We start from the raw sequence: 24,908 nt of genomic DNA, 5'->3' as shown, positions 1-24,908 counted from the left end.
TTCGTTGCCAGGAATGAAGTACTGTTCGTTTTTCACCATCAGGACTGACAATGCCCGTATACTCTCGCGGGAGACTACTTTGCTTTTGCCCTGTCAAGGAATCTTTAGCCAATGACTTCAGGTAGAAGGGCAGGGACTTCGCCCATAATTTCCCATTCCTGGACTACTGATGTTCTTAATACATTCTTTTACTGCTGGGTATGTCTTGCTAATGCTTTTGTCCCCGGGGAGTTGGTTCATTCGATGAAAATGTTTGGCTAAAGTCTGAATCTTCTGGCCATGCGTTTTTAGGGACATACTGATCCCATCCTGACGGAACAAGTCGAGGATAAATAAGCAGGTAAATATCTACTGATGATTTCCTGCCATTTCATACCTCACGCAATTGATGACAGACTCTCAAAGCTGAAGTTAAACTCATTCAGTGGTAGTCAGATTCAGTTGCTAAAAGTTAGACTCTCCTGCTGCAAATCAAGCTCTCTAACTGGAATATTCGATAACTCACTGGAAGTTGTGCATACCTCAGGGGAGTTAGACTCGCCCACTGAAATTCAGGTTCACACACTGGTAGTTGCACAGTGCACACACTTATAGGAAGTTAGGCACACCGACCCATTCTTCTCACCACCTTCTGTAGCGTAGGGCTAGTTTGAAAATGTTTGCCAGGGCAGATTTTGGTTTCTAGCCTTGCCCTGGCAAGCTGTTCACAAATGGTAACTTTGCATTGGTAAATTCAGTCACTCGTGCACAAATTTACCTAAAAATTTAATGTTTTGCATATGTAAATCCCACTGCAATGGCGGGCACTAGTCATTGCTCAGAAAGATTGGGAACTCACATGAACTCAGACCTTTGTGGATAGCCCTAAAAGTTTCTCTGACACATTCCCACCCTGAAAATATTTGCAAAGGTACCTCTGAAAATGGCAGGAGTTAATCCCTCCCCACGGTTTGAAGGTAATGGAAGCCCACCGAAAGTTGGTGGGGGTGTACAAGTAGGGGTTCCCCGGTAAACATCACTTACAACGAAACGTTTACAACGCACTACCATTATAACGCGGTCATTACAACGCAAACTATTACAACGCATTGCGCTGGGGGGCGCTCTAGGATAGGGAATAGGTTAATTTACTATCCAATAACCTTCCCTAGTGTCCACGGGGACTGGAGTTGGAATAGTAAATTAAACTATTCACTATCCAACACCCAAAAGCGCTATGCGTTGTAATGGTATGCGATGTAAAAACCGCGTTGTAAAGGCAGGCGTTGTAATAGCCTGCGTTGTAAGGTCATACATCCGGGTTCCCCTACATGGAACAAGATTGTCCCTGTGAAGATAAAAGAGAATCAAAATGACTTAGCACAAATGTGATGGCACTTTCCCATGCACAATTGTGAACATCCCACAACTGTTCGTGCATAAGTATTTCCATGTAACGTCTATTCTCACTATTCAGAAACACAGCTCATTCCCTGAAACACAGACTTACCTAATTGGTAAATACATATACTCACTCGTAGTTGCACTTGCCCACTTTACGTCACATATGCTATTTGAAATTCAGAATCACTTATTGTAAGTTAAACTCACTCATTGGAAGTTAGGCTATTTGGTTCCCATTCTCACTGACTTCAAGCATGCCTCAATCGCAGGCAGCTAGATTCATTTTTTGGGAATTGAACTCACTCATTTGTAGACAACCTACCCAAACGTTCCCACTCACTGAAAGTTTTTTAAGTCACTGTCAGTCAGCCTCACTCATTGATGGTCAGTCTACCTGACACAAAGTCACTCACATTCAATGGAGGCCATTCTCAAGGTATGTCGGTGGGACTCACCCAAGGGTGCTATCACGCTGAATGTCAGTTTGGCTTATTAGACGTTGGTGGCACAATTAAAGGTGGTGCTCACTCTTATTCGTACACATGCCTGGCTGTCTTTCATGCCCACACAAGTCTATCAAACTTTTCTATAAAGGTTAGTGAATGTGCTGAAATGGGCGAAAACACGTTTTGTGCACGTGTTAGTAGTTGTGTTTATAAAGTGTTGTGAAATAATTACACTCATTCACTGTAGTTTAGACCCCCCCCCCCTACCAGCTGCTATCAGCGGTTGCTAAAATGCAGTGCTAAATGAATTAGCACAAAAATCACTCATCATTTGCACTGATCATACTCCATTCATTTCAGGAAAAAAACGAAATACGACAGAGATAAATACATCAAGCCACCCAACCCCATCCATGTCCCTCAACTTGCAAGAATACCTTCTTTGTTGTTTTGCTATTTATAAATTATCAGAGTTAACTAATGTGAAACAGGGCCGGCTTTAGGGCAGTGCGACTGGTGCGGCCGCACTGGGCGCTGACTTGTGGAGGGGGTCGCTGTGACCTGAGGGGGGCACTGTGTTCCGCAATATATTACGATAGGAGAGATGTGCGGCACATTTGCAGGTGGTAGGGAGAGAACCAGAGGAGGCGATCATGGGAAGTAGGGGCGCTAAAAGTGATTGTCCCAATGGGCGCCACCAGCGCTAAAGCCGGCCCTGATGTGAAATGCTCCCTAAAGAAATGCAGGACATACAAGTGTGTGACTGAAGGTTCAAGCCCATGGATTTCTGATGACCTCAGTGTGTCCTTTTTCTTTCAGGTGGCCACGCACCGTAGCAGGGATCACAGCATACCAGCCCTGCCTGCAGTATCCGTTCCCCTCGGTGACCATAAACGGACGAGCCCAGGAGAAGCGAGCATCCCGCCACTGTGACCGCTCGGGACGTTGGGAAGAAGGCGACTACTCAAAGTGCTTGTACACAAATGACATCACCAGAGTGCTTTATACTTTTGTCCTGGTGAGTGGTAGATCCTTTGTAATCTCATCAAATTCTTTTATACACCAGAGTGAAGTTTTCAGACACTGCACCTTGGGTCAGGTGGGCCTTTCAAGGAATTTACAGAGTTCTCAAAGGTCAATGCTTCTGAAAGTCAAATTGTGCTGGAGCTCAGTTGCATAACTCATACACAGAATACAGCTATTATTTCTGTGTGTCATGGCTGCATCCTTCTTCTAATTGATGTGTCAGTGTCTTATTAAATTCTGATGAGTATCTGGCAGGAAGGGAAGCAAGGATACAATAAAGGTACGCAAGAAAGGTAACTAGTAAGGAGTAAGGAAGTAAGGAACTAGAAAGGAAAAAAGGAAGCTAGGAATAAAGTATGGAAAGAAGCCAAGAACAACAAATACAAGGGGGGGGAGCAAACAAGGAAGAAAAGAACAGAAGAAGGAAATAATGAGTAGGGGAAGGAAGCAAGGAAAAGAGCAATTAAAGGAGGAATGAGGACAAGAGGAAATGTTAGAAGTCAAAAGTGAAAGTAGCAAGGAAGAAAAGACTAGAAGGGGAAGAAATGAAGTTTAGAATGCTTTATTTGGGGATATCGTATGTGTTTGTGTTTTGTAAGGGTGGGTCAGTCTTTTGAGGAATTCAGTTTTCTGATACTGTTAAAAGTAGATCAATTTTCTTCAAGATCAGATGTTGTGGTATGTCAGAGTTGGGCAAGTCATGTTTGCTATCTCATGTTGCTATGTAGTAGGGTTAGATCAGTCATTCCAAAGATGTACCCGCTTCATTTGATGTTTGGACTGGTCATGAGGAGCACGTTGGGCCTATGTGTAAGGGCAGATCCGGTCATGAGGGGAACTAAAGGTCTGTGTCTAAGGGTTCAACCAGTCAGTTTAGGGAGATTCTACACTGACTGATTGAACCTTACATACAAAACAATCATTTGGGGGTGCTGTTGCCTCTGCGCCCAGCCACGAGACAGATTTAGTCCAACTATTTTACAGGCATAAGCAATAAAGGTTTCGTCTTAAGGAGTTCTCATCCCTTTTCATGTCAAGTTTGGCCCAGGCACGCATGGGATCTCGTACCTCCTTGTGTCAGAATGTTACCTGATTTCTTTGATGTCTTCTTTATGTGTGTGTTTTAGATGCCCATCAACGCCTCCAACGCCCTCACGCTTGCACACCAACTCCGCGTTTACACAGCGGAGGCTGCCAACTTCTCAGATATGATGGATGTCATCTATGTCGCTCAGATGATTGCAAAGTTCATAGGATATGTGGATCAAATTAAGCAGGTAATATTGGGGTGTGCAGAGATCTTTAGTGAAATTAGGGTGTGCTGCACAAGCCGTGAGAGCCAGGTTCTAACCCTAGATATTAAAGATTACATCAAAGGCATGGTTTTGCAGGACAAAGGGTTTCACTATGTAACTGTTTGACACACAGCAGCCATCACTCTTGAATGTGACACATGAGCTGGACTCCCGAGGCTGGTCTGGCACTGAGCAGGGTGCCAGGATTAGTAGGAGCCTCTGAGACGTTGCCTTTGCAACCAGTTTGCAGTATGAGACCGAACATAAGATATGTCATTGGACTGCCTGATTATTTTCGCAATGTATCACACATTGAACCTTTCCTTTTCCTCGTCTGCGTGGGCCAATAATGTAGCCTGAAAAAAACTATGATTTCCTTTTCTGTCTGCTGCAGGTTGTGAGGCTATATTAAAACCTAATGAATGTGAACCCTATCCTCATTTTCCTATCATGATGGGGCAGAGGCATGGCTGAACATGACAACCAAAAACATGTTCATGTAGCCTTTAGGAAACCTGCTTCTGCTGCAGGGAGCATGATTATATGATTACGAGTGGTCCGCGTTCCCTTGAGAGGAACTGTGATCCTAATCCGATAAGGTAACAAAATGGAAGGATACTTTATCACCTTTGTACGTCGTTCCAATGGTGCATCACTTCACAATCGTACACCAATCTTTTTTCAAAATGTATTGACATTTGAAGTAAATCTTACTGTAGATAGCAATGTGTTATGAACATACACCATCAGACATCATCAAGCAAGACATGAGAATGTATAGAATTGGATGTCACAGTTTAAGTTCAGTTGTGTTACCAGTTCTTCAATTGATCTTCTGTTGGAGCACTTCCATTGCCGGCTCATGGAAACCATGACTGGCAGGTTATATCAGCAGCACTTTAATGTCTTTGGATGTCCTGAAAGCCATTTTTACGCGCAAGAAGCTACTTAGGGCTTGAGGCAGCTGAGATAAACGTACCGTGATTGATACCCAAGGATAGAGTCCTGTTAAAAATGAGTAGTTCTGCATGGATCTGTTATAGATTCCCATTCTTTGAATGCCATAGGCATCTGGTGGCTATGTCTAAAATACCCTAACTTTAAAATGCACTACATCCAAGTGACAAACCATGTCACTTTCAAAGGTATCAGAAGTGAAATTTGCTTTAAACATACCTATTTTTTCCCCTTTTATTTGCAGCTCGGGGAGGTCATCTTCGAGATGGCCAGTAACATCATGCTTGTCGACAGGCACATCCTGTGGATGGCTCAGGCAGAGGACAAGGCCTGCACGAGTATTGTTCAGTCTGTCGAGAAGATCGCCGGCTTCACCCTTCACAGCAACTCTCAGGATCTGTCACTGGTATGGTTCAACTATAGCACCCATATGTTTATTTACCAAATTATAGAGAGGGGAACTGTAGAGCTTTGTTTCATTGCACAATATTCTCGTTGTGAAGTCAATCCCTCACATTTTGTGTATCATATTGAGCTGTCTTCACTTAAGGAGTCAAAGCGCTGCAACGCTTTTCATCATCATTTCAAGGAGCATTGTAAGAGACATCCCCTCACTGAGCATTATCTGAGTAGCTCAATAGTGTGCTACCAAAGTGTTTGCTCATTCATTATTTCCACAGGAAGCAGATACACATGAGAATTTAGGCCATTCTGGACGGCACGGGGAAGAGCTGCATTGGAGAGCTTTCACCATAGACCTCTACCCCCAACCAGCAGAGCTGCTGGTAGGTACATTGGCTAAAAGCGTCTTGATCATGCCAAGTCGAAATTTCAATTAGGCAAGCATAATGTATAATTTCAATTCGCAATATAAAATTATGCAATTTTGCATAATTTGTTTTCTTGCGGCAAACTGGTATGAACAGAAAATATCTCACACGGACATTTTCTACTTGATAAAATCTCATGTGTCTTTTTTGCAAAAAGTATATTCTGTAGTATAAAAAAAAAGTTCACTGAGATACCTGCAAACCACATTTCTCGTGATAAGCACATATTATCGAACTTTTTTCAGTTTCTTGGACAAGTATTACGCAGTTTTGCATTCCCTAATCTTGCTGTCCCGGAGGAGAAAGACGAGTCTGCATACAGCCCCGGCTGAGAAACTGCAGGCATTGAATATTATGCACTTCTTAAAAAGTGATCCACAACCTAATAATATTGTCTGATCTTGTTTTTCAAAAAAGTACAGTTATTCAATTGTTCACCAAGCGAAAAGAACATTATACATGCACAGGTATATGTCCTGTTGATGTCTACTCTAGATCCACCCATTCGCCTTCCATATCTCAACAGCATTTGTTAATTATACACAGAAATGCTATGAGACAAACAAACTAAATATTATCGTACGGTCAAAGTTCATCAATAGACTAATTTGAATGCATTTTAAGAAAGGCTATGATCGATTTAACATTAAGAGAGGATATTTGACCGCTATTGTGTTTCTTCCCCATGAGTCCGTTCCTCCCTGGATGCTGCCTACAGTCCTAAGGGCCGATAATGAGGTCGTTGATCTGTATACATACACTGTAGTGATGCCAATTGGGTGTTCTTGTATATGTTGAGTAAACTGAAAAATAAACTTTAAAAAAAACATTAAGAGAGGAAACAACAGTATAAACTTCAGAGGTTGTAGTCTCACTGGCACAATATTATCTGGCCAACTTACACGGCATCGACCTGAAACCTACAGCTTGACATCCCTAGTCCTTACATTTGCACAGGGCCTAGTCCAGCTGCAGAAAGAGGGACACAACCACTCGGGTGCGAGCTCTCTTGGTTGTTGGAGCAGGGTCACCTCAGCCATGAGGAGTCCTCACTTCACAATGGAGGAACAAGCGGAAGCTGTAGCCTTTCACATTTTCACAGAGGTCTGCTAAATGTATTGCTCTCTGGTAGTGCCCCAGTGCCTTTAGCCAGTACCGCTAAAACAAAATGCAAAGTGAGAATTTGAATAATCTCACAAACTGTTTGCACATTAATTCTAGAATGAAATTTGTTGATAAATTAGTGCGAATGGGCCTCAGTGGCGTAACAATAGCCCCCGGGTCCTGAGCATGAGCGGGGGGCCGGGGCTCAGGCTTCATTAAGCCAATGATGGAAATTGAGAACAATTCTCTTCTATGACACCATAAGTGGGCTGCTTTATTAAAAGACAAGAAATGATGAAGAAAACCATATCAGTTTCCACACGTGAACACTCTAAATTAGGTGATTTATACTTCGCTATATAGCACTGCACTTGTTGCGACCCATGCAATGCGAAAGGCAAATGCATACAGAAATTTGATAGTTGTGTATTTTCAGGGATTGTAATTATGCCGCTGCAGAAGAGATGAAGTGCATGTACTCCTAAGTCTAAGGCTATAGGGGGCAGATTACCATAGTGCTGTATTGCCCTTGCGCCGCACAAGGTAACGCAAGAGTAACACAACACTAAAGTCTGATTTACCAAGCAACGCACGACCACCTTGCATTGCCCTGCGGTGCTTGGTAAATCTGGAGTAACGCAAGTCAGTGCAAGTTACTGCCTACCGTTACTCTGCCTTGGGAAGGCGTTCCATGTGTGAAGCGTGGGTGTTCTTATGCATCCACCCATGGATTTTGGCGTATTTCCAGATTTACCATGAGTGATAGACCTGGAAATAGGTCAAAAATCTATGGGAAGGCGTAAGGAGAAGAACTATGTTTATTCTGTAGCACACTTAGAATGAGGAAAAAGACTCTGGGGATTGTTTTTGTTACAGGAAGGCCCACTTTCCTGCACAAACACAATCCTGTTAGGGTGCCTTTTTTGGCGCAAGGGAGCACATTGTGTGCCAGCGCAAGGAGAGGACAAGAGGGCGACATATAATGTTAAATATGGCGCATTCATGCCCACTCCTTTTCTCACAGCGCTGCAATTTGGCTCACTGCCTTGTATTGTATTGCGTGGAAGTTTGATAAATCTTGGACCTAGGTGTCTCAGAGGATTGTTCAAAAACCTTATGCATGATTCAGGATAATAAAAAGAATCACTCTCGAGGTTTCAGGATTGAATATGCTGCTTAATTCTTTGTTCTTAAGATAGAGTGACAAAGGGATATTCTCTATTAAGTGTAGCTCTATAATGAGGCTGCCAAGAGTTGAACTTTGTTCCTCATGTGACACTTAGTGGTTTTTTTGTTAGTATGTCCTGATTTTCACAGCAAGGATCTGTTATAGATTCACATATGTTGCAGAACCCTGCCACCTAGGGCTTTGTTTTTGAATAAATTATACATTTTGAAAAATGCTGTTATGCACTTGCACTCGACGTTCTGTTTTGCAATCAGGGTCCCTGTATTGCAAAACAGACTACCAGAACACTCCTTGATTCAAAACTTCTTCGTGTTTATTTTTCCAACAACACACTTGGTTCAGGAACCTGCAGTCATGTAGGCTAACATTTAGAAGGAGGTGCAGAAGTATTCCAAGGAGTACAGACTTATTACACTTACCATTAAATGAATGATGATGGTATTGATGTCGAGACTATAGTTAGACCCAGCAGAAATATGTATAATTGTGGTTATAGTGAAAAGACGGTTACCTTTCAAGTTATCAAAAATTAACAAGGCATAAAGCAAATGTTGCCTTTCTTATATAACCAAAATACAATCAAAACTATTCTTAGCTGGAAAGACATAAATACATAATACTAAGCTTTGCTGCAACTGTGAGAGCTGAACTGAATGAACAATTGTCAATTCAAATGCAAAAACTCTTTGGTTGACAAAGGCATAATAAGTTAAATAGGAAAATCTTGGACATTATTGTCTTGACTGGTGCAAACCACCAAGCTCAGCTGCTGGCATTGCCATGGTCTACTTCTGCGGCAGGCTCACCAGCTTGTGTTTTTAAGTATCTGCCAGTCTAAGCAGTGCATGGAAATCTGTAAGTGATAAAAGCTGAAAAAAGGAAAGTTACTTTACTGTAACAATACCTTTTACCTCACGACCCAATTCACAAAGGTAAACTTAGACCTGAAGTCTAACTTTAGACCTGAAATCTAAATTTGACTCGAAAGCCTAAGTTTACATTTGTAAATTGGGCTCTTAGACTTCAGGTCTAACCTGAGACTTCAGGTCTGAGTGTACCCTCTTGAATTAGGCCCTTATACTTCAGGTATAATCTTGGACTTCAGGTATAAGTTTACCGTAGTGAATCGGGCCCTCACTGTCTGGCATCAACCTATACCCCCTCAGAGGTACAGTAACAGACTTTGAACTTAATGACTCAACAATACAATCTGAAAAAGCTGTTGTTGTGATGTTCTGGTTATTGTTCTTCTGGATGTTCTGCTGGATGATGAAAGTGTTTGATTAAAAGACAAACTTTAGAAATGAAGTCAGTAGATATACTTTTTTCAAAACCCAACCCTTCAAATAAGCTTATGTTTAACCATGCATCTTGTGTTAAGTTTCTGCATCACCTGCTTTGACCCGTTGCCTAAGCAGTTAGGCATCTTAGAAGAAACTATTACCGCCAACCACCCCGGGTCACCCTAGATTCTTCTCCAAGACGTCACTACTTTTTTTCTAGCCTACTGGGATGAGGATCTCCATTAGCTGACTGTACTCTATGGCTTTCTGTGTGTCGGGTAGGACCATTGACCTTCTCTGGACCTCATGACAAATGTGTCGAAAAACTCCAACCCCTGTGCAAACTCTTGTTTCTGCAGAGGCCATTATTTGGGGTAGTGTTGAGGCACCCGACAAATACTTAGGGCCCGATTCACAGAATTAACTTAGGACAAAATCCTAAACTCACTACCATTTACTCATTTTGGTATTCACAGAAGGCACTTACTCATCAATGAGTAAGGGCCTTCTGTGAATACCAAAATGAGTAAGTGCCTTATATGAATACCAAAATGAGTAAGTGCCTTCTGTGAATACCAAAATGGTACTAAGTTTAGGATTTTGTCCTAAGTAAGTTCTGTGAATCGGGCCCAAGGTATGATAAATCCCGCACTCCTCCAATGAATTTGGTAGGTGAAACATGCTGGAATGTAACAGTGGACAAAGCACAGTATTTAATGAGACATGCTAATTATGGTGAGGTAAGGATCAAAATCCGTTATTGTTCCCCAATTACTAGGAATAGGTGAAATTTATTGCACCCAATAAATTCCGAACCCAGATGCAAATTTATCGGGTGTAATAAATTCCAATCATCATTAATAATCAGGCCATATGTGCAGATTCCAAAGAGTTCACAGGCTAGGGCAAAGTGGAAGCAGTGTTTTAAAACCACCCAAATAAAATACAAATATTCTGGATCCAGCAGCTTGATATATGGATTAAGCAAATAATGCTAACTTTTTACAGATGATAGACTAAAACTGTAGGTACAGATACATTACATTTATGTTTCTTTTAACAGCACTCACAAAACATTGCTTTGGAGGCTTTCCTAATAAAGCCAGACAGCTACACAGGTCTGGTGTGCACCACATTCCAGAGGAGAGAGGGCCATGGCCACAGGTCCAACCTGCAAGATGGCGCCCGACGAGATCAGGAACCAGACGTACATCCGGAACAAAGGCTGAGGTTCAGGTGCATCGCTGGCAAAACAAACAGCTCTTTGGAGAACCTTCGTATAAAAGTAAGGGGTGCATAAATACTGTTCAAGTAGAACAGCTCAGAGACGGACAGCAATGGGGAGGGATGCTAAACAGTTAGACGTGTCATATGACAATTACAATTCCGAATACTTCTGTGGGATCCCCTGGAAGCCAAAAGCAAGCATCCAAAACAAATGCATTAGAGAAGAAGGCACATGTCAGTACAGCAATGGGTTGTGAGGAAGTTTACTGAGTTGTAGCAGGGTGTGGAAATCAGTCACAAGTTCAAACATGTGGGCAAGTGGTGCTAGAGGGATTCATGAGGTCAGAGGTACTACCTGAGCACAGAGCGTGCTGCGGGGCACCAGAGGAGTGGATTATAGGAGAGTCCTTGGAGTGGATCAGAGAGGGTGGTGAGGATTAAGGTAGAGATACACAGGAGGACAGAGACTGTAGTGCTAGGCAAGAGTGTACTAGTACAGTCCCAGAAGGTTAGAGTTACTGTGAGTAGACGTAGAAGAGTGCATATTATGAGAGGCCCCCTATAGGCACAGACTGACTGGTGAGGTGGACTACCGCTGTGGTGTGGAAGAGGCGAACATCAAGTTAGGTTTGGATTGAGGAATGGAGAGTCTTGCAATAGGTAGGGAATGTGTATTATACAAGTGTACAGGTCAATAATGACATCAAGATATTGAATAGTGCCAATTTACTGTTTGATTGCACCAGATGTGCCGACAAATGTGTGTGATGTCACAGAGGACAAAGAGAAGGAGCAACTAAGGGACCTTTTGCATAGACATTGTACAAATGTGACTTTAGAGACTCAGAGGCATATTCACAAGGGGTTATTGCCACCACAGCGTCACTTTTTTTTTGATGCACTGGTGACGATTAACCTTTGCCTTACTTACAAGGCGTAATTAAGCCACTTAGCGAGGCTTAATGCGGCCTTGTAAATAATGCCTCTATTCACGCAGCACTTAGCGTAAAGGGGCGGGCAATGGGTGTTGCAGTGTGCATTCTGCCGCAACACCCAGAGCTTTTTGATGCTGCCGCTATTTTCAAGGCTGATGTAAATATGGAGCAGCACCAAAACTAAGACCAGGGAAAGCCTGGTCTCAAACTGGTACGAAGAGGAGAAATTAAAATGTTTTCCTTGTTTTTGCTGTTTCTATGTGTGCTGCATTCTGCAGCATACATAGAAAGAGCAATTCACCATTAGTGATAGTTCATGTGCCGAAAAGTGTCACTTACTGCACATAAACAATCATTAGAAAATGATGAGTTGCAACTTCTATATGTGCTGCATTCTCTAGCACATATAGAAGTTACAAATCGCCATGAATGATTATTTATGTGCAGGAAGGGACACCTTCCTGCACATGAACAATCATTTCCTGCAATGCAGGCACCCTTGCACTATGGTGCAAGGGTGCCTGCGTTGGCTCTAGGCAGCGACATTAAGCGCCAGCGCTAGGGGGAATCACCTGAGTGCGCCTTATGATTGAAAATATGGCACATCCCTGGGTTTTCAAAATGTCGGAGCACGACGTTTCCAATTGCGGCGTAACACTGTGCTCCCCCATTCTGTTGTGAATATCCCCCTTATTCTCCCAGCAGGCTGCTAGGTAGTTTCTGTAAATGTATTTTCCTGTCCTCTGAAATGAGAGTAGAAAGTACTGAATACAAGATGATACACTCACTCCTTTCAAGTGGGTCTGTCAGCATATTTATTGAAGGAAGAAGTCATTCAAATTATGTAATTGACAATAGGCTGGAGTAAGGCCAGTCAATCAGCCAGCTGTTATAGTTTGACTGAAAACCTTGAAGGTAGAAATACATTTACTGTCCTTCTCAATGTATTGAAAGGTAATGTGTGAATTTCCAATGTAGTAACATTTAATGAGAGGTTATTCTACTATTATCTCAAAATACCAAATTACAAAAATACTATTTCAACAATATCGACCTTACCACCATATCACAACGTGAGCCTAGGCTAGTAGACGAAGACTTAAGAATGGTAAATAGATACGACGAACTAGTGGAAGGCAATAGAGTGCTTGCAATGTTTTTGTAGGTTGAAATTTAGCTAGAGACCTACAAGTTATGGTATGTCTGTGGATGAGCAATTAGTGTGATCTCACTGACAGTGCATCTTTAGTCTCTCACAGTTCTGTCCTCTGCTTGCTTCCTCTATTATCTGTACTAAACTCCAGTAAGTTGATCTCTTTCTATTGTCCTCTTTCTCCATTTAGAATAGCGTGCCTTTGGCTTCCATCCAGTTGCCTGCCAACCTCTTCTCTACGCCGACCTTGACGCCAATGCCTCCAGACTGCAAGCTTCAGTTTGTGGCATTCAGGAATGGCAAGCTCTTCCACAGCATGGGCAACTCCTCTGGGCTCGCGGATGATGGCAAGCGACGGGGCCTTGCCACGCCCATCATCTTCGCTGGCATAAGTAAGAGAAACCTCTCAGGCAAAATCTGTGGCTGTATCTTTTTCATGAATAGGGCGGCATCTTGTCAAATTAATAAATCCATGTGGAAGATTATGAGCACAAACATGAGAGGTGACCAAAGAAAAATATTTATGTTCCAGTGCTGCAGTAGGTGGAAGAAGTAACTTTTTAGGTCAGGACAGATAAAAGAATGTTCTGTTATTCTAAACAGCTCTTTTAAATTAAGCTGGAAACAAAATTCGAATTCCTTAAGAACATGCTATATAAAACCAGAAGGTAATAAGCTGGTACTACAGAATACACGTAATTAATTCCTTTAAATTGTCTCCACTTGAATTTCCGTGATGGACTCACTGAAAATGAATATTAGGTTGCGGTTACAGAACACGTGTCCAAGTGTAACCCGGATTAAAAAGAAAAAAAACACTATTTTGTGGGTGAGGATTGCTTTTGCAGTCAATGGAACTTTATTTTTGGCAATTGACCATAAAAGTGCAATGTGTATTATAAAACTTTATGTACAAATAGGAAAGAATTTATGAAATCGTAAGTTGTATAATAGAGGAACATTAAAATAAGTTTACGTTAATATCAGTTGCAGACACAATATAAACAAGACCTTCCTAATCACTGGTTGAGTGAGAGCAAAAACCTCTAATAGTCCTATAGTGGGCTATAAAGGGTCCGCTATGCTGTCTGGGTTCTCCTAATGACAAGACATAACATTCTATAATTACTTCCATGGTTAGCATGATAAAATATTACAGAGTTTGGGACCCACCCCCTTGCCCTGTGTTCAGGGCTAAGAACCTTGGGGTTTGGCTGGACACCGAGCTCTCTTTTGAGCATCATACCAGGCGGGGTCTTCGGAAAACCTTGGATGTGCTGCCTACTGCAGCCAGGAAGACCATGATGCATGCCCTGGTGACATCGCGCCTGGATTACGGTAATATACTGTACCTGGGTGCTACCGCTAAATGGGTGCAAAGACTCCAAGGTATCCAGAATGCTGCAGCTCCGAGTAGAGCCTCTTCTAAGAGGGCTCTGGACTCCCTTCATTGGTTGCCAATTAGGGAGAGAGTTTTGTTCAAGGCATTGCGCGTGAGCCACTGGATCATACAAAGGACTGGCCCTTCCTACTTGTTTGACCTACTCACTCCCTACTCACCAACCCTGCAACTCAGATCGAGTGGTACGGGTCAGGTGTGTGTTCCTACCTTTAAGAGAGCTAGGATGGGTGGCCGTTCCTTCTGTTATGTGGCTACACAGCAGTGGAACAAGCTCCCACAGAGCCTTCGGCTGGAGGACTCGGCAGTTGTTTTCCGTAAAAAGCTGAAAACCCATTTATTCCCCTCTGCATAGCCCCCCTCCTTTTAGGATAGGTTTGTTTAGCTGCCAAACGTAGTCTGCACTGCAGCGCGGGGACATTCTGGCCTAGTGAAACCAGGCGCTTTATAAATGTGATTATTATTATTATTATACAATTACACAATTAAAACAATTAGAGGGGGTAGTTTGAAGCTTCTGCAATTTCCTCCTAATGCCCCACATGTGCCCCAAAAATGTTGTGAGTGAGCATGCAAACAGGGGTCTTAGATCAGATCCACAAGTTCTCGGCTGCTTGAATATGGGCATAAGCCACTTAGCACTCGGAAGAGAGTAGGCTGAACAAGCGAATAATACATATGCAAGTGATTCGATTGCTATAGTGCAACTAGAACAAACCTGGGAATGTGATGGGTTACAATTCCAAGTGCTAGTGAAGGAGTTCAGGGGAAGTGTTCCAAACCAAAAGTGCATGTAAAGTTTCCTGTCGCTAGGTATGTGGATGATGTCTAAGTAGCTTTCAGAGAACTTGCCATTTTAAAGTCGAGGAACTCCTTTATTAACTTACCCCACAATGTGTTACTATGTTTAGTCTGGGCTACACAGTTCCAGTACAGTGTTTTCACGTGTTTTTATCAGGAAGCTGTACAGGTTTAGGGTTATCCCATTGCCCAAGTAACTCAATATTGACCAGTAAACGCTTCACATTTCTTATCTAGCCAATCTTGTTAAATTTGTCCAAGGAACTAACTTCCTCAAGAGCATTGGCATAGGAACGGAGTCCAGGGGTTGACCTGATTCTCTGCCAGAATAACAGGGGACATAATTTGGCCATGTCTGCTATAGATCTCCTGCCCAAATCCAGCTTTAAGGGAAGGAGCGGTGTGCTCTGAGGTAATGACACCAGACTCCCCAGTAACATATTCTCAGATGTAGGGAGATCGACCAACCTATTGAAGCCCCACAATTCAGCACCATATAGGGCACAACTCACCACCTTAGAGTCATAGATCTGGAGGACAGCATTGACAGGTTTACCTGTTTATGCTTCAAAATTGACCTGATTATATGTGGTTTCCAGGACATGTCTTAGGATAGCTTTATACTAAAGTACTCAAAGTTACTAACCCTCTCTAGTGGGTGGGAGGCCACCTTGAGGCGGTCTCCCTCTATATGATTTATGGGGATTGATCATCATAAATTTTTACTTTGATGTGTTCATCTTAAGGCCTTGCATGTCGCAAAAGTATTTGAATTGATTTTGAAGCAGTTGGAGACACCCAGGGGGTTTTGACACTACCACAGTGTCGTCAGCAACAAGAGGGTCACAATTGTTTTCCTCCCCAGTTTGGGTGCATCAGCTGGAATCTGCGATAGGAACTCAACTACATTATTCATGAAGAAGGAAAAAAGTGTTGGAGCCAGTACGCAACCTTGGTGTACGCCTCAATTTACTTGGATTGGGTCACTGAACTGACCTTGCTCGCCCCAGCGCACTTTGGCATAGATACTTTCATGGACACGAATGACTAAAGAGAAAATGTCCATAGGTGTCCCCATATCTTTTAGCACCTGCCATAAGATGTTTCTTGGGACAAGATCGAAGGCAGTCTTCAGGTCAAAAAATGCTACGTAAAGGCTCCTCTGGCCAATAACCATGGTCTTCCTAAATTGAAGGAGAAAATGAAACTCCTGGTCTATTGTCCCCGTTTTCTGTCTGAAACCAGCTTGGTATGAAGATAAAATGTTATTATCATTCTTTGATCTTGACAAATGAGGGTACAACAGAATATGTTTTGGAAGGAATCAATAAAAATAATAGGTCTGTAGTTGCAGGGTTGATTCCTATAACCTTTTTTGAAGATAGGGATCACCTCTGCTCCCTTCCAAGAGTCAGGAATTGCAGCTGTTTCTATGTCTGCTGCACAATGCAGCATACATAGAAACAGCAAAAATGAGGTGAAATAAAGCATGTCTCGTTTTGCCAGGATAAGACAAGGTTTTCCCTGCTCTTAATTTTGGTGCTGCGCCATATTTACGCCACCCTTGTAAATATGGGGCAGCATCAAAATCAATGGGTGATGTGGTGGAAACCCCACCACAACACCCATTGCCTGCCCCTTTCACGCTAAGTATAGCGTGAAAGATGCCTACTTTACACATTAAGTGGCTTAACGCTGCCTTGTAAATAAGGCGAAGCCCATATCGCCACAGGAACGTCACTAAAAGTGATGTTCCTGTGGCGATAGGGACTTGTAAATATGCCCCTTAATTGGCTACAATGCATACTATATGAGACAGCGAGGTTCTGTCTCAATCAGAAGACACAGGAGCACACTAATTCCATCTCAAATGCATTCTATTAGCTCCCCATTGAAGACAGGATCAAATGTACAATTGTGCGCACAACGCACCCAACGTTCTGTGACAGAGGACCAGAGTACAAACAGAAGTGAGCCACACGTAACATAACTTATCTGGAATCCTTTAAATCAGTTTAAGACGTGGGAGAAGATCCTTGGTAGCGTTTGGCCCATAAATATGGAAAGTTTTACATTAGGCTGTAAGGGCACTGCGTAAGGTCATGTGAAGGCTTCAAAATCATATGATTGAGAATCCAGTCCACATTAAACCGTTCCATATGGCCGGAAATCCGCTGTGTTCAGTTGATCCGAACAGCTTCCACCTGTGATTGAAAGATTTCCCAAATCTTCAATACTAATGACCGCACTCTGATCACAGTGACAACTGCTTTCACAAAGGTGATCCCTATTTTCAACACTTATTGTTGACTCTTGGGATAGTCCACCAAATGCTTTCACCTTACTAGCCCCACACCCTGTATGCATCTACTCGCCTCTCTCCCAGCCGTGTCAGTCCGGTCATTGTCGTGTATTTCTATAGGTTCTGATTCGATCCCCCTATTCCTGACCCTATTCTGGTTAAACTTACTAGCTAGTTAACTAACAGTCAGCCCATGAGGCAAGAAATCCCCCATGATGCAGATACCGTTATCTGACGCAGTCACACTACGGCACAGGAACGTGTTATCTGATTAGGTCATAACGCTTGAGATCTAATTAGACAAGCGACATTCCTCCAGCCCCTGATAAGGCATACGACGTTTTCATAACAAATCAAACCTATGACAACCTGGATAATCCGTGCGGCCATTGTTTTGATTTCACAGAGAACTTTAGTAAAGAATGTGCTAACGAGCAAGTCGTATGACATCTTTATTGACGTACCTATGTCCATCCTTACGTCAATCCCGGCACCTTTAAGGTATAAATATTGCCGACCTTGCCCTATGCAAACACACGCGTGGTGACAAGACGGAGCAGCCATACTTGCCGAAGCCGAGAGCAAAGTTGTCATGTTCTATGGTTGTCAGAAACTAAATCCCTTCTTGTCTAATCAGGGGAGTTAATCCTTCCTTGAACATTCGAGAAAGTTTCTAGCGAACTCTGAGCTTAGCTGGCAAACCCAAAAATTAAGTCTAGTATCGACAGTAGTAGACCTAGTTAACGTCTGGCCTAGGCCTTTACTGCTGTAGGCACTATTCCAATGCGCAGAGCCTATTGGGAAAATAGGAGCTACACTACATGGCGCCCAACGTGGGGCGCCATGTAGTGTAGCTCCTATTTTCCCAATAGGCTCTGGCCTAGGCCTTTACTGCTGTAGGCACTATTCCAATGCGCAGAGCCTATTGGGAAAATAGGAGCTACACTACATCATGACTAGCACTCTTAACGCCTTAACTGCGCCCGCGATTTTGCGGAAGTGAGGCACTTCCGCAAAACAGGCGGGGCCGCGTCGGCCATTGGCCGACGGCAGCACTGGGGAGGTAGTGCTGCCGTCGGCCAATGGCTGACGGCAGCACGGAACGGGTTAAGGAGCTAAAAGGTAGCAAATTGACACTAAATATAAATCTACAAATAAATGTTTGGGAAGTCAGGATAGTTCGTGGCAGGATAGCGACGGACTAGTGGGTCTTAAAGCGTGGCAATAAGCTGTTACATTCCTTTGAGAGGCAGCAACATTCAGGAAGATCCATTTTCCATTAAAGGCCAGCCGACTCTGATGTAGAGAAGGTTCGTATTCCTCAGTAGCAAGCTACAATTTCTTGTTCACTTTTATTTGGGAAGGAAGTCATTGTTACATTGTTCCCTTGCAAATCTCCCATATATCAAAATGAGCTAATTTGGGCCACAAATCTATAAGTTGTTTCACTACAAAGTGACCCTCACCCATCTCCATTCTCCTTCAGGTGGATGCAGCATAAGTAACCTGAGCGATCCTGTGGTGGTCTTACTACGGCACCTTGTCGAAGGAGGGGACACAGTGCCAGCATATTGGAACTTTGACCTGCTGGAAGGGTCCGGCGGATGGAGCTCGGATGGGTGCCAGATCGTACGAGAAGAAATAAACATCACCACCATCCAGTGTTGGCACCTGAACAACTTTGCTGTCCTGAAGGTAAAAATGATACATTCCACATTCGCTTGCTCAGGGATAACTCTGCCATCTTACCATTTTGATTGAATTGTAAAGTTAAAGTTACACTGAAGAAAAATGCCAAGTATTCCTTTAGAGGTAGGTAGGTAGGTGTGTGTGTATATTCATTTTTATGCAGAAAACAATACTTAAGTATCAGAAATTAATTCATAATGACTCCTTGGCGTCATAAATGTTCTTTTTTTGAGGATGCTGTTGTTGGAACTTTTGTACAGGTCGCAGTCCTTGAGGTAAGCCTATACAGTTGCCTAAAATAATTTAAAACGTTCGGAGAAGCCAGAATGAGAATCCTAAGGACTGGTGTGTTAACTGGGGGTTGGCAACTAAGAATGGAAATTATGCTACACAGTATCAATCATTATTGCGTCTATACCTATTGCGTAGTGTCCATGTTTGGAGGCCACGTCTTCAAAAGGATAAAGAGCTGTTGGAGGAATCTCTCTCTGTGGGAAGAAAGTCTGGAAGAGAGTAGATTTGCCTGAGACACTGAAGCATATCAGTCTACCGGATTTAATAGAGTTGATGAGCATATTTTAGCAGAGGTGTGACTATCGAACAAAGAAACATGAGAAAATGTTCGTCTAGAATAGGCCTCGAAGTAACCACAAGAAGTTCTTACCAGAAACAAGTGTTGCAATGTGTGTTGTGTCCTCTAAGAATTCCATATCAAGAATTTGGTATTAGCACACTAGTCACCTTTTGGATTCCAGTATAAATAGGTGTACAGCAGATGTACTGCCAATAAATCATACGATTACCCGTATTTTTAATATTCAATGCAATTCATGAAACTTCCTTTCATTTATTTCGGAAGGAAAAAGCGGTGATAATACTTTTTGTAAGTGGCACTGATGAATGTGAGCGTTCAGTATCCTCTAACCCCAATAACCGTCTGAGATAACATGCACTGTCACAGCTAGCCGGAAGAAACACCCAATCAAGGTGGCTGCACATAGAGGTTGCGGGTGTGCCCTTAATCACACAGTCACGTCAACGCCTTGCCCCAAGGCAGTGTTTACGTTATCCACACTGACCATAAGCCCATTTACATGATGCGTTGTGTGCTTGACATAAATTCCACAGTAACCAAGGGAGCATTGTCCTGTTCTCGCAGCGAAGGCACGCAACATGGAGCAATGTAGACTGCAACAATGGCATAGTATGGGAAGCGGACCGAGTACACGTATCAGTGAATCTACACTATACCTTTAATTGAACTCCATAGATCTTTGAATAAGTTCCCTGGTTTAATTCTAGCCATGATATGCAAGTCATGATTGCCAAGATGCCGAGTTGCCCATATGCCAAGTTCTGCTGGTCCTTATCTCCTCAGGGCTGCAACTCGTAACAGAAATTTGATGTGTCCTCTACGAATCACTAAGAGAACAGCTAAGTTGCAACTCTTTATTGCAAGCCTGGCATAGTTAACTCACCCCTTCCAGCCCTCAACTCCCACTGACCCGTCACATTTTAAACCGTAACACACTAAAGAGTAATTAAGCGAATCCTAGGAAAATAACCTTCTATTTGCACACAACAGCAAGAAAGGACAGCAACACCACAGTGTGGAGGGGGTCATATTTGTAGTCACTTCATAAAATTATGTTACTGGAACAATGTGAATTACACGATTTAGTAGACATTTCCAAATCCCCATTTGTTACATATTCTGTATTATTCCCAGTCAACAACCACGTAACAACTAGTTCACCTCCAGCTCAAAAGGATCAGTCTCCCCTGAACTGCTTGGTTGCATTCTCTCTGCCCAAAACATCAGGACACCTCTGGTATCTTCTGGCTCCATCATTGAAGCACAGTTTGAGTCTGTAGGTCCACCAAAAAAGGAGTCCATGGCAAGACATAGAGAGATTCACTAGAGAACACAAATCTGTGCCAAATGCTTCCGCAACCACTCTGAATCACTAGAAAAACCTCATGGTGGCTCTGGCATCCTTATACCGAAGTGCGGGTCACAGAAAGGCCTGTAGTTTAGAAGAGTTATCTCAAGCACTTCCATCACACTCTTATCTCTCTTTGAAACAGAATTGGAACATACAGAGGGGAGTCATTTATACTATACTAGAATACCATATGAGCACGGACAGACTACCATGCTCTAGTAGAAAAAGAAACTGGGAAACTAGGCATGTCCACAATGACATACTACATGACCTTTGTATGTCAGTTAATGGAGGTTCTGCTGCAGGTACTGGATCATACACATTCTGGGCTTCTGCTGAAGAGAAATAGAGATGTGTTTACGTGGCCTGGGATTAGGTGACATTTGGCTCAAAAAAGGTGCAACAGTCCTATGACCTAAACTGTAAAGCCAAAATTCAGCGAGGCTATGAGTGCATGAGTCCTTGCTGTTCTCAAGAGTGGTAGGCTGAAAATTTCAAGATGGCGTTCCACATTTTGTTTCATTGTTTGATTTCCTATTATTTTCCTTTTTGATATGTTTACCTTCAGGTGGAAACTGCCAGGTGGAGGTCTGTGAATGTGGAATGAACCACAGGCAGAGGTCAGGGGTGATGAGATTAAGTTGGATGTCACCTGCATTGTAGTTGAAGTAAAAAAAGACCATCTTCCACCTGTAAGCTGCAAAGTGAGAGGAAACTAGGCCAAATGGTGACCCTTGAGACAATCCATTGGTGGTCAGAAGAAGATGAAGTGCGCATGGATTGGCTGTAAGGTGGAACTCTGATGGGGAGAGTCTCTTTCTCAGTTGTCCCATGAGTAAACAATTTGGGAGAAAAGTGGGTGTTTGATTTTGTTGATAGCTACTGAGCTCAAGTAAAAGACAGAAGCAGATTGACAATAGAGGCTTTTGAAATTCCTTATTTTGTGTGATGGAGAAGGGGGAAGCTAGGCAAGAGATAGCCAAGGGTGAAGTGGACATTGATGAATATTCTAATACAATGGTAGATGTCCCACTCTTTTTGTTCACCATCAACCAGGAAATGGGAAATGACCCACTATCATGGATCCTACCTGCTTCTGTCTCATCTGATTAATATGAGTTTCATGACTGGCTCACACCTCTTCTTTGCCCCAAGGTTAAGGATGGAGCTAGCAGCTATTTTTAGGTAGTGAAAAGCCTAAGGGAGTATTGTCTCTGCCTTTGTCATGGCAATTACATCGCTGTTATTATTGTTTTTGTCAACTACAGCTTAGATAAAATAAATCTCCTGCACTTTTGATTACTCTTAAACTACTTACATTTCAGCAGTTTCTCTTCTCACAAATCTTACCTTATTTCACCAATACCCAGTCAGCTTCTTTCGTTCAGAGTAAACAGTTTAAAAAGCTTTATCGTAGACGTAATGCATACTATTGCCTATCAATAGTATTTTTACATTGTATCTAGAATACATCTATATTTTCAGACATAAAACAAACCTTTGGGCCTCAATTATGAGTGCTTTGTAAAATGCCAACTTCTATACAAAATGTTGTTAACATAGGGGGTCGAAATTATGATTATGACAGAAAAATCAGATGGACAGATTTTTAGCAGGAAACATTTCATAAAAAGACCCACTAAATAACGGGATTTTAGGGTTTTGGAGTAGTAAGCACCAAAATATGCATGTTACACCCCATTTTGAAGAACAAAATTCGAAATCGACATTATTTACCACATTTGCTAAATATCGAACCCCATATTATCATTATTTATCAGCTGGTATAAATAACGATGCAGATAAAAAGAACTCTTAATTTAAGCCTAAGTGTTTCTATCTCAAACATAAAAGGAAGAGAGGCTGAGTATTTTGAGTGCTTGTTCTTTCTCTTTGTAACTCTGTCCTCGTGCTGCCCTTTCTCAGGCAAATCACGCAGTTTTCAGAAGACATGTAGGGGCATATTTACTAAGAAGTCACAGTGAGGCGTTAGTCTTCCTGGCTTAACGCCACACTCCGCCACTTCTGAAATGCAAGGCTGCACAATATTTGCAACAATATGGTGCAGCCCTGCATTTCCCAATGAGCTGGCACAAAATTTAGCAGCCCAGCAAGAAAGTCTGTGTTGAGGGGAAGATTGTTTATGTGCAGGAAGGTCTTCCTTCCTGCACATAAACAATCTTTAAATGGTGTTTTGTAACTTCTATGTGTGCTGCTTAAAGCAGCACACAAAATATAAAACATCATTTAGAAAAAAATGTATTGTTTATGTGCACAAATGGACACCATCCTGCATATAAACAATCAAGGCCGTTTTGCTGTTTCTATGTGTGCTTCAGAACGCAGCACACATGGAAAACAGCAAAATCAATGGGTGTTGCGGTGGAATGCCCACCACAACACACATTGCCCTCCCCTTTCATGCTAAGTATAGTGTGAAAGGGTGCCTTATGTACAAGGCAGCATTAAGCCATGTTAAGTGGCTTAGCGCTGCCCTGTAAATAAGACGAAGCTTCTATCACCACAACAACCTCCTGAAAAGTGACATAGTGGTCGCAATAGGGGCTTGTAAATATGCCCCGAAGACTGATCTTCACACAATAGATCTTGCTGCATTACAGTGACTAATCTGACTAGTGCCAAGAAGCAGTCTACTTTGAGCTGCACTCTGTAGATATCATTATAATTAAGCTGCTTCTGTATATAAGATGGGGTTGGAAACTTGGGATGATCATAAGCTATTTCACAGCAAGGGGGTTGTGCTGCATTTGCCGCAAAGTCTAAGGATAAGAGCGACATTCAATTTTAAGCAAAGGTCAAAGAAAGGAGAGAGCAGGGCGACAATTTCAAATGTGTTTCAAGGGCTGATTTCTGCGCAAGTGTGAATCTGGGGTTATGAGATGCGAGGTTATTGCTGCTCCTCTACTCTGCACTGCAGACAGTTACAACAGCTTATAATCAATATAGGCTGTCAAAGACCAGGATGTTTACATTGTTTCTCTTCAAAGGTTATCGGTGTGTGACTGAGTCAGAAAGACATGTGTTTTGAGGTATGGATTTATTATAGATTTGAGTATTGTGCATTCTCTTGTCAGGTGTCTTCAATGAGTAAAATCCTTGAATCTATATAAGCTATCTAGTAGCAAAACTATTCCCAGGAAAGTAACTTCTTGTGCAGTATTTTGACTGATATACTTTACACTTCCTTTTTGAAGCATCTCAAGCAATAGTAGATGCTGGATGTACGTCATTACGACGCACACTTTTACAACGCGTTCCATTACAACGCGGTTGTAACAACGCAAGTCGTTACAACGACTTGCGTTGGGGGGGCGCAAATTAAACATTTTTTATTTACTATTCCAACACCAGTCCCCGTGGATAGTAGGGAAGGTGTTGGGATAGTAAATTAAATGATTTACTATCCTTGAGCGCCCCCCAGCGCAATTCGTTGTAACAACTTTCGTTGTTATGACCGCGTCCTAATGGACCGGCGTTGTAACGGTTGCGTTGTAAACGTCGCATACCGTAGATGCTTAGTTGAGAAGCTTGGATTAGGAGTAAGCAATTTCTGGGCATATTTACAACAGAATGGAGAAGCGTGACGTTAAGCAAACATTACTAACGCCATGCTTTTCCATTCCGAAAACTCAGGGATGTGCCGTATTCACAAGAATGTGGCACACTCCTGCATTTCCCCTAGCTCTGGCACAGACTTCAGCTGCCTATTGCCAATGCAGGCACCCTTGGACCATAGTGCAAGGATGTCTGGTCGGGGGAGAAACGCTTTATTTCTCTTAGTGTTTGTTGTTTACATGCATGCTGCCTTTTGCAGCACACATTGAAACGGCAACTAGCCATTGATTGTTTATGTGCAGGAACGTGACCCTTCCTGCACATAAACAATCATTCATGGCGTTTTGAAACTTCTACATGTGCTGCT

The 24,908-nt window shown here is 42.5% G+C and overlaps 1 protein-coding gene across 1 annotated transcript in view; it reads left to right on the top strand.

Annotated features, from left to right (window-relative positions):
- ADGRA2 (adhesion G protein-coupled receptor A2) overlaps positions 1–24,908 on the top strand; it is a 503,592-nt gene that overhangs the window by 443,326 nt on the left and 35,358 nt on the right. Inside the window, exons 9-14 of the mRNA XM_078665416.1 lie at positions 2,649–2,847; positions 3,983–4,132; positions 5,352–5,513; positions 10,577–10,798; positions 13,019–13,220; positions 18,817–19,025. Coding sequence (XP_078521542.1) covers positions 2,649–2,847; positions 3,983–4,132; positions 5,352–5,513; positions 10,577–10,798; positions 13,019–13,220; positions 18,817–19,025 — 1,144 coding nt within the window. The remainder of the gene's footprint in view (positions 1–2,648; positions 2,848–3,982; positions 4,133–5,351; positions 5,514–10,576; positions 10,799–13,018; positions 13,221–18,816; positions 19,026–24,908) is intronic.

This window comes from Lissotriton helveticus, chromosome 11 (genome assembly GCF_964261635.1).
Source record: "Lissotriton helveticus chromosome 11, aLisHel1.1, whole genome shotgun sequence".
Lineage (NCBI taxonomy): Eukaryota > Metazoa > Chordata > Amphibia > Caudata > Salamandridae > Lissotriton > Lissotriton helveticus.
Note: the sequence above shows the minus strand (reverse complement) of the source record. Positions and strands in the feature narration are given on the sequence as shown.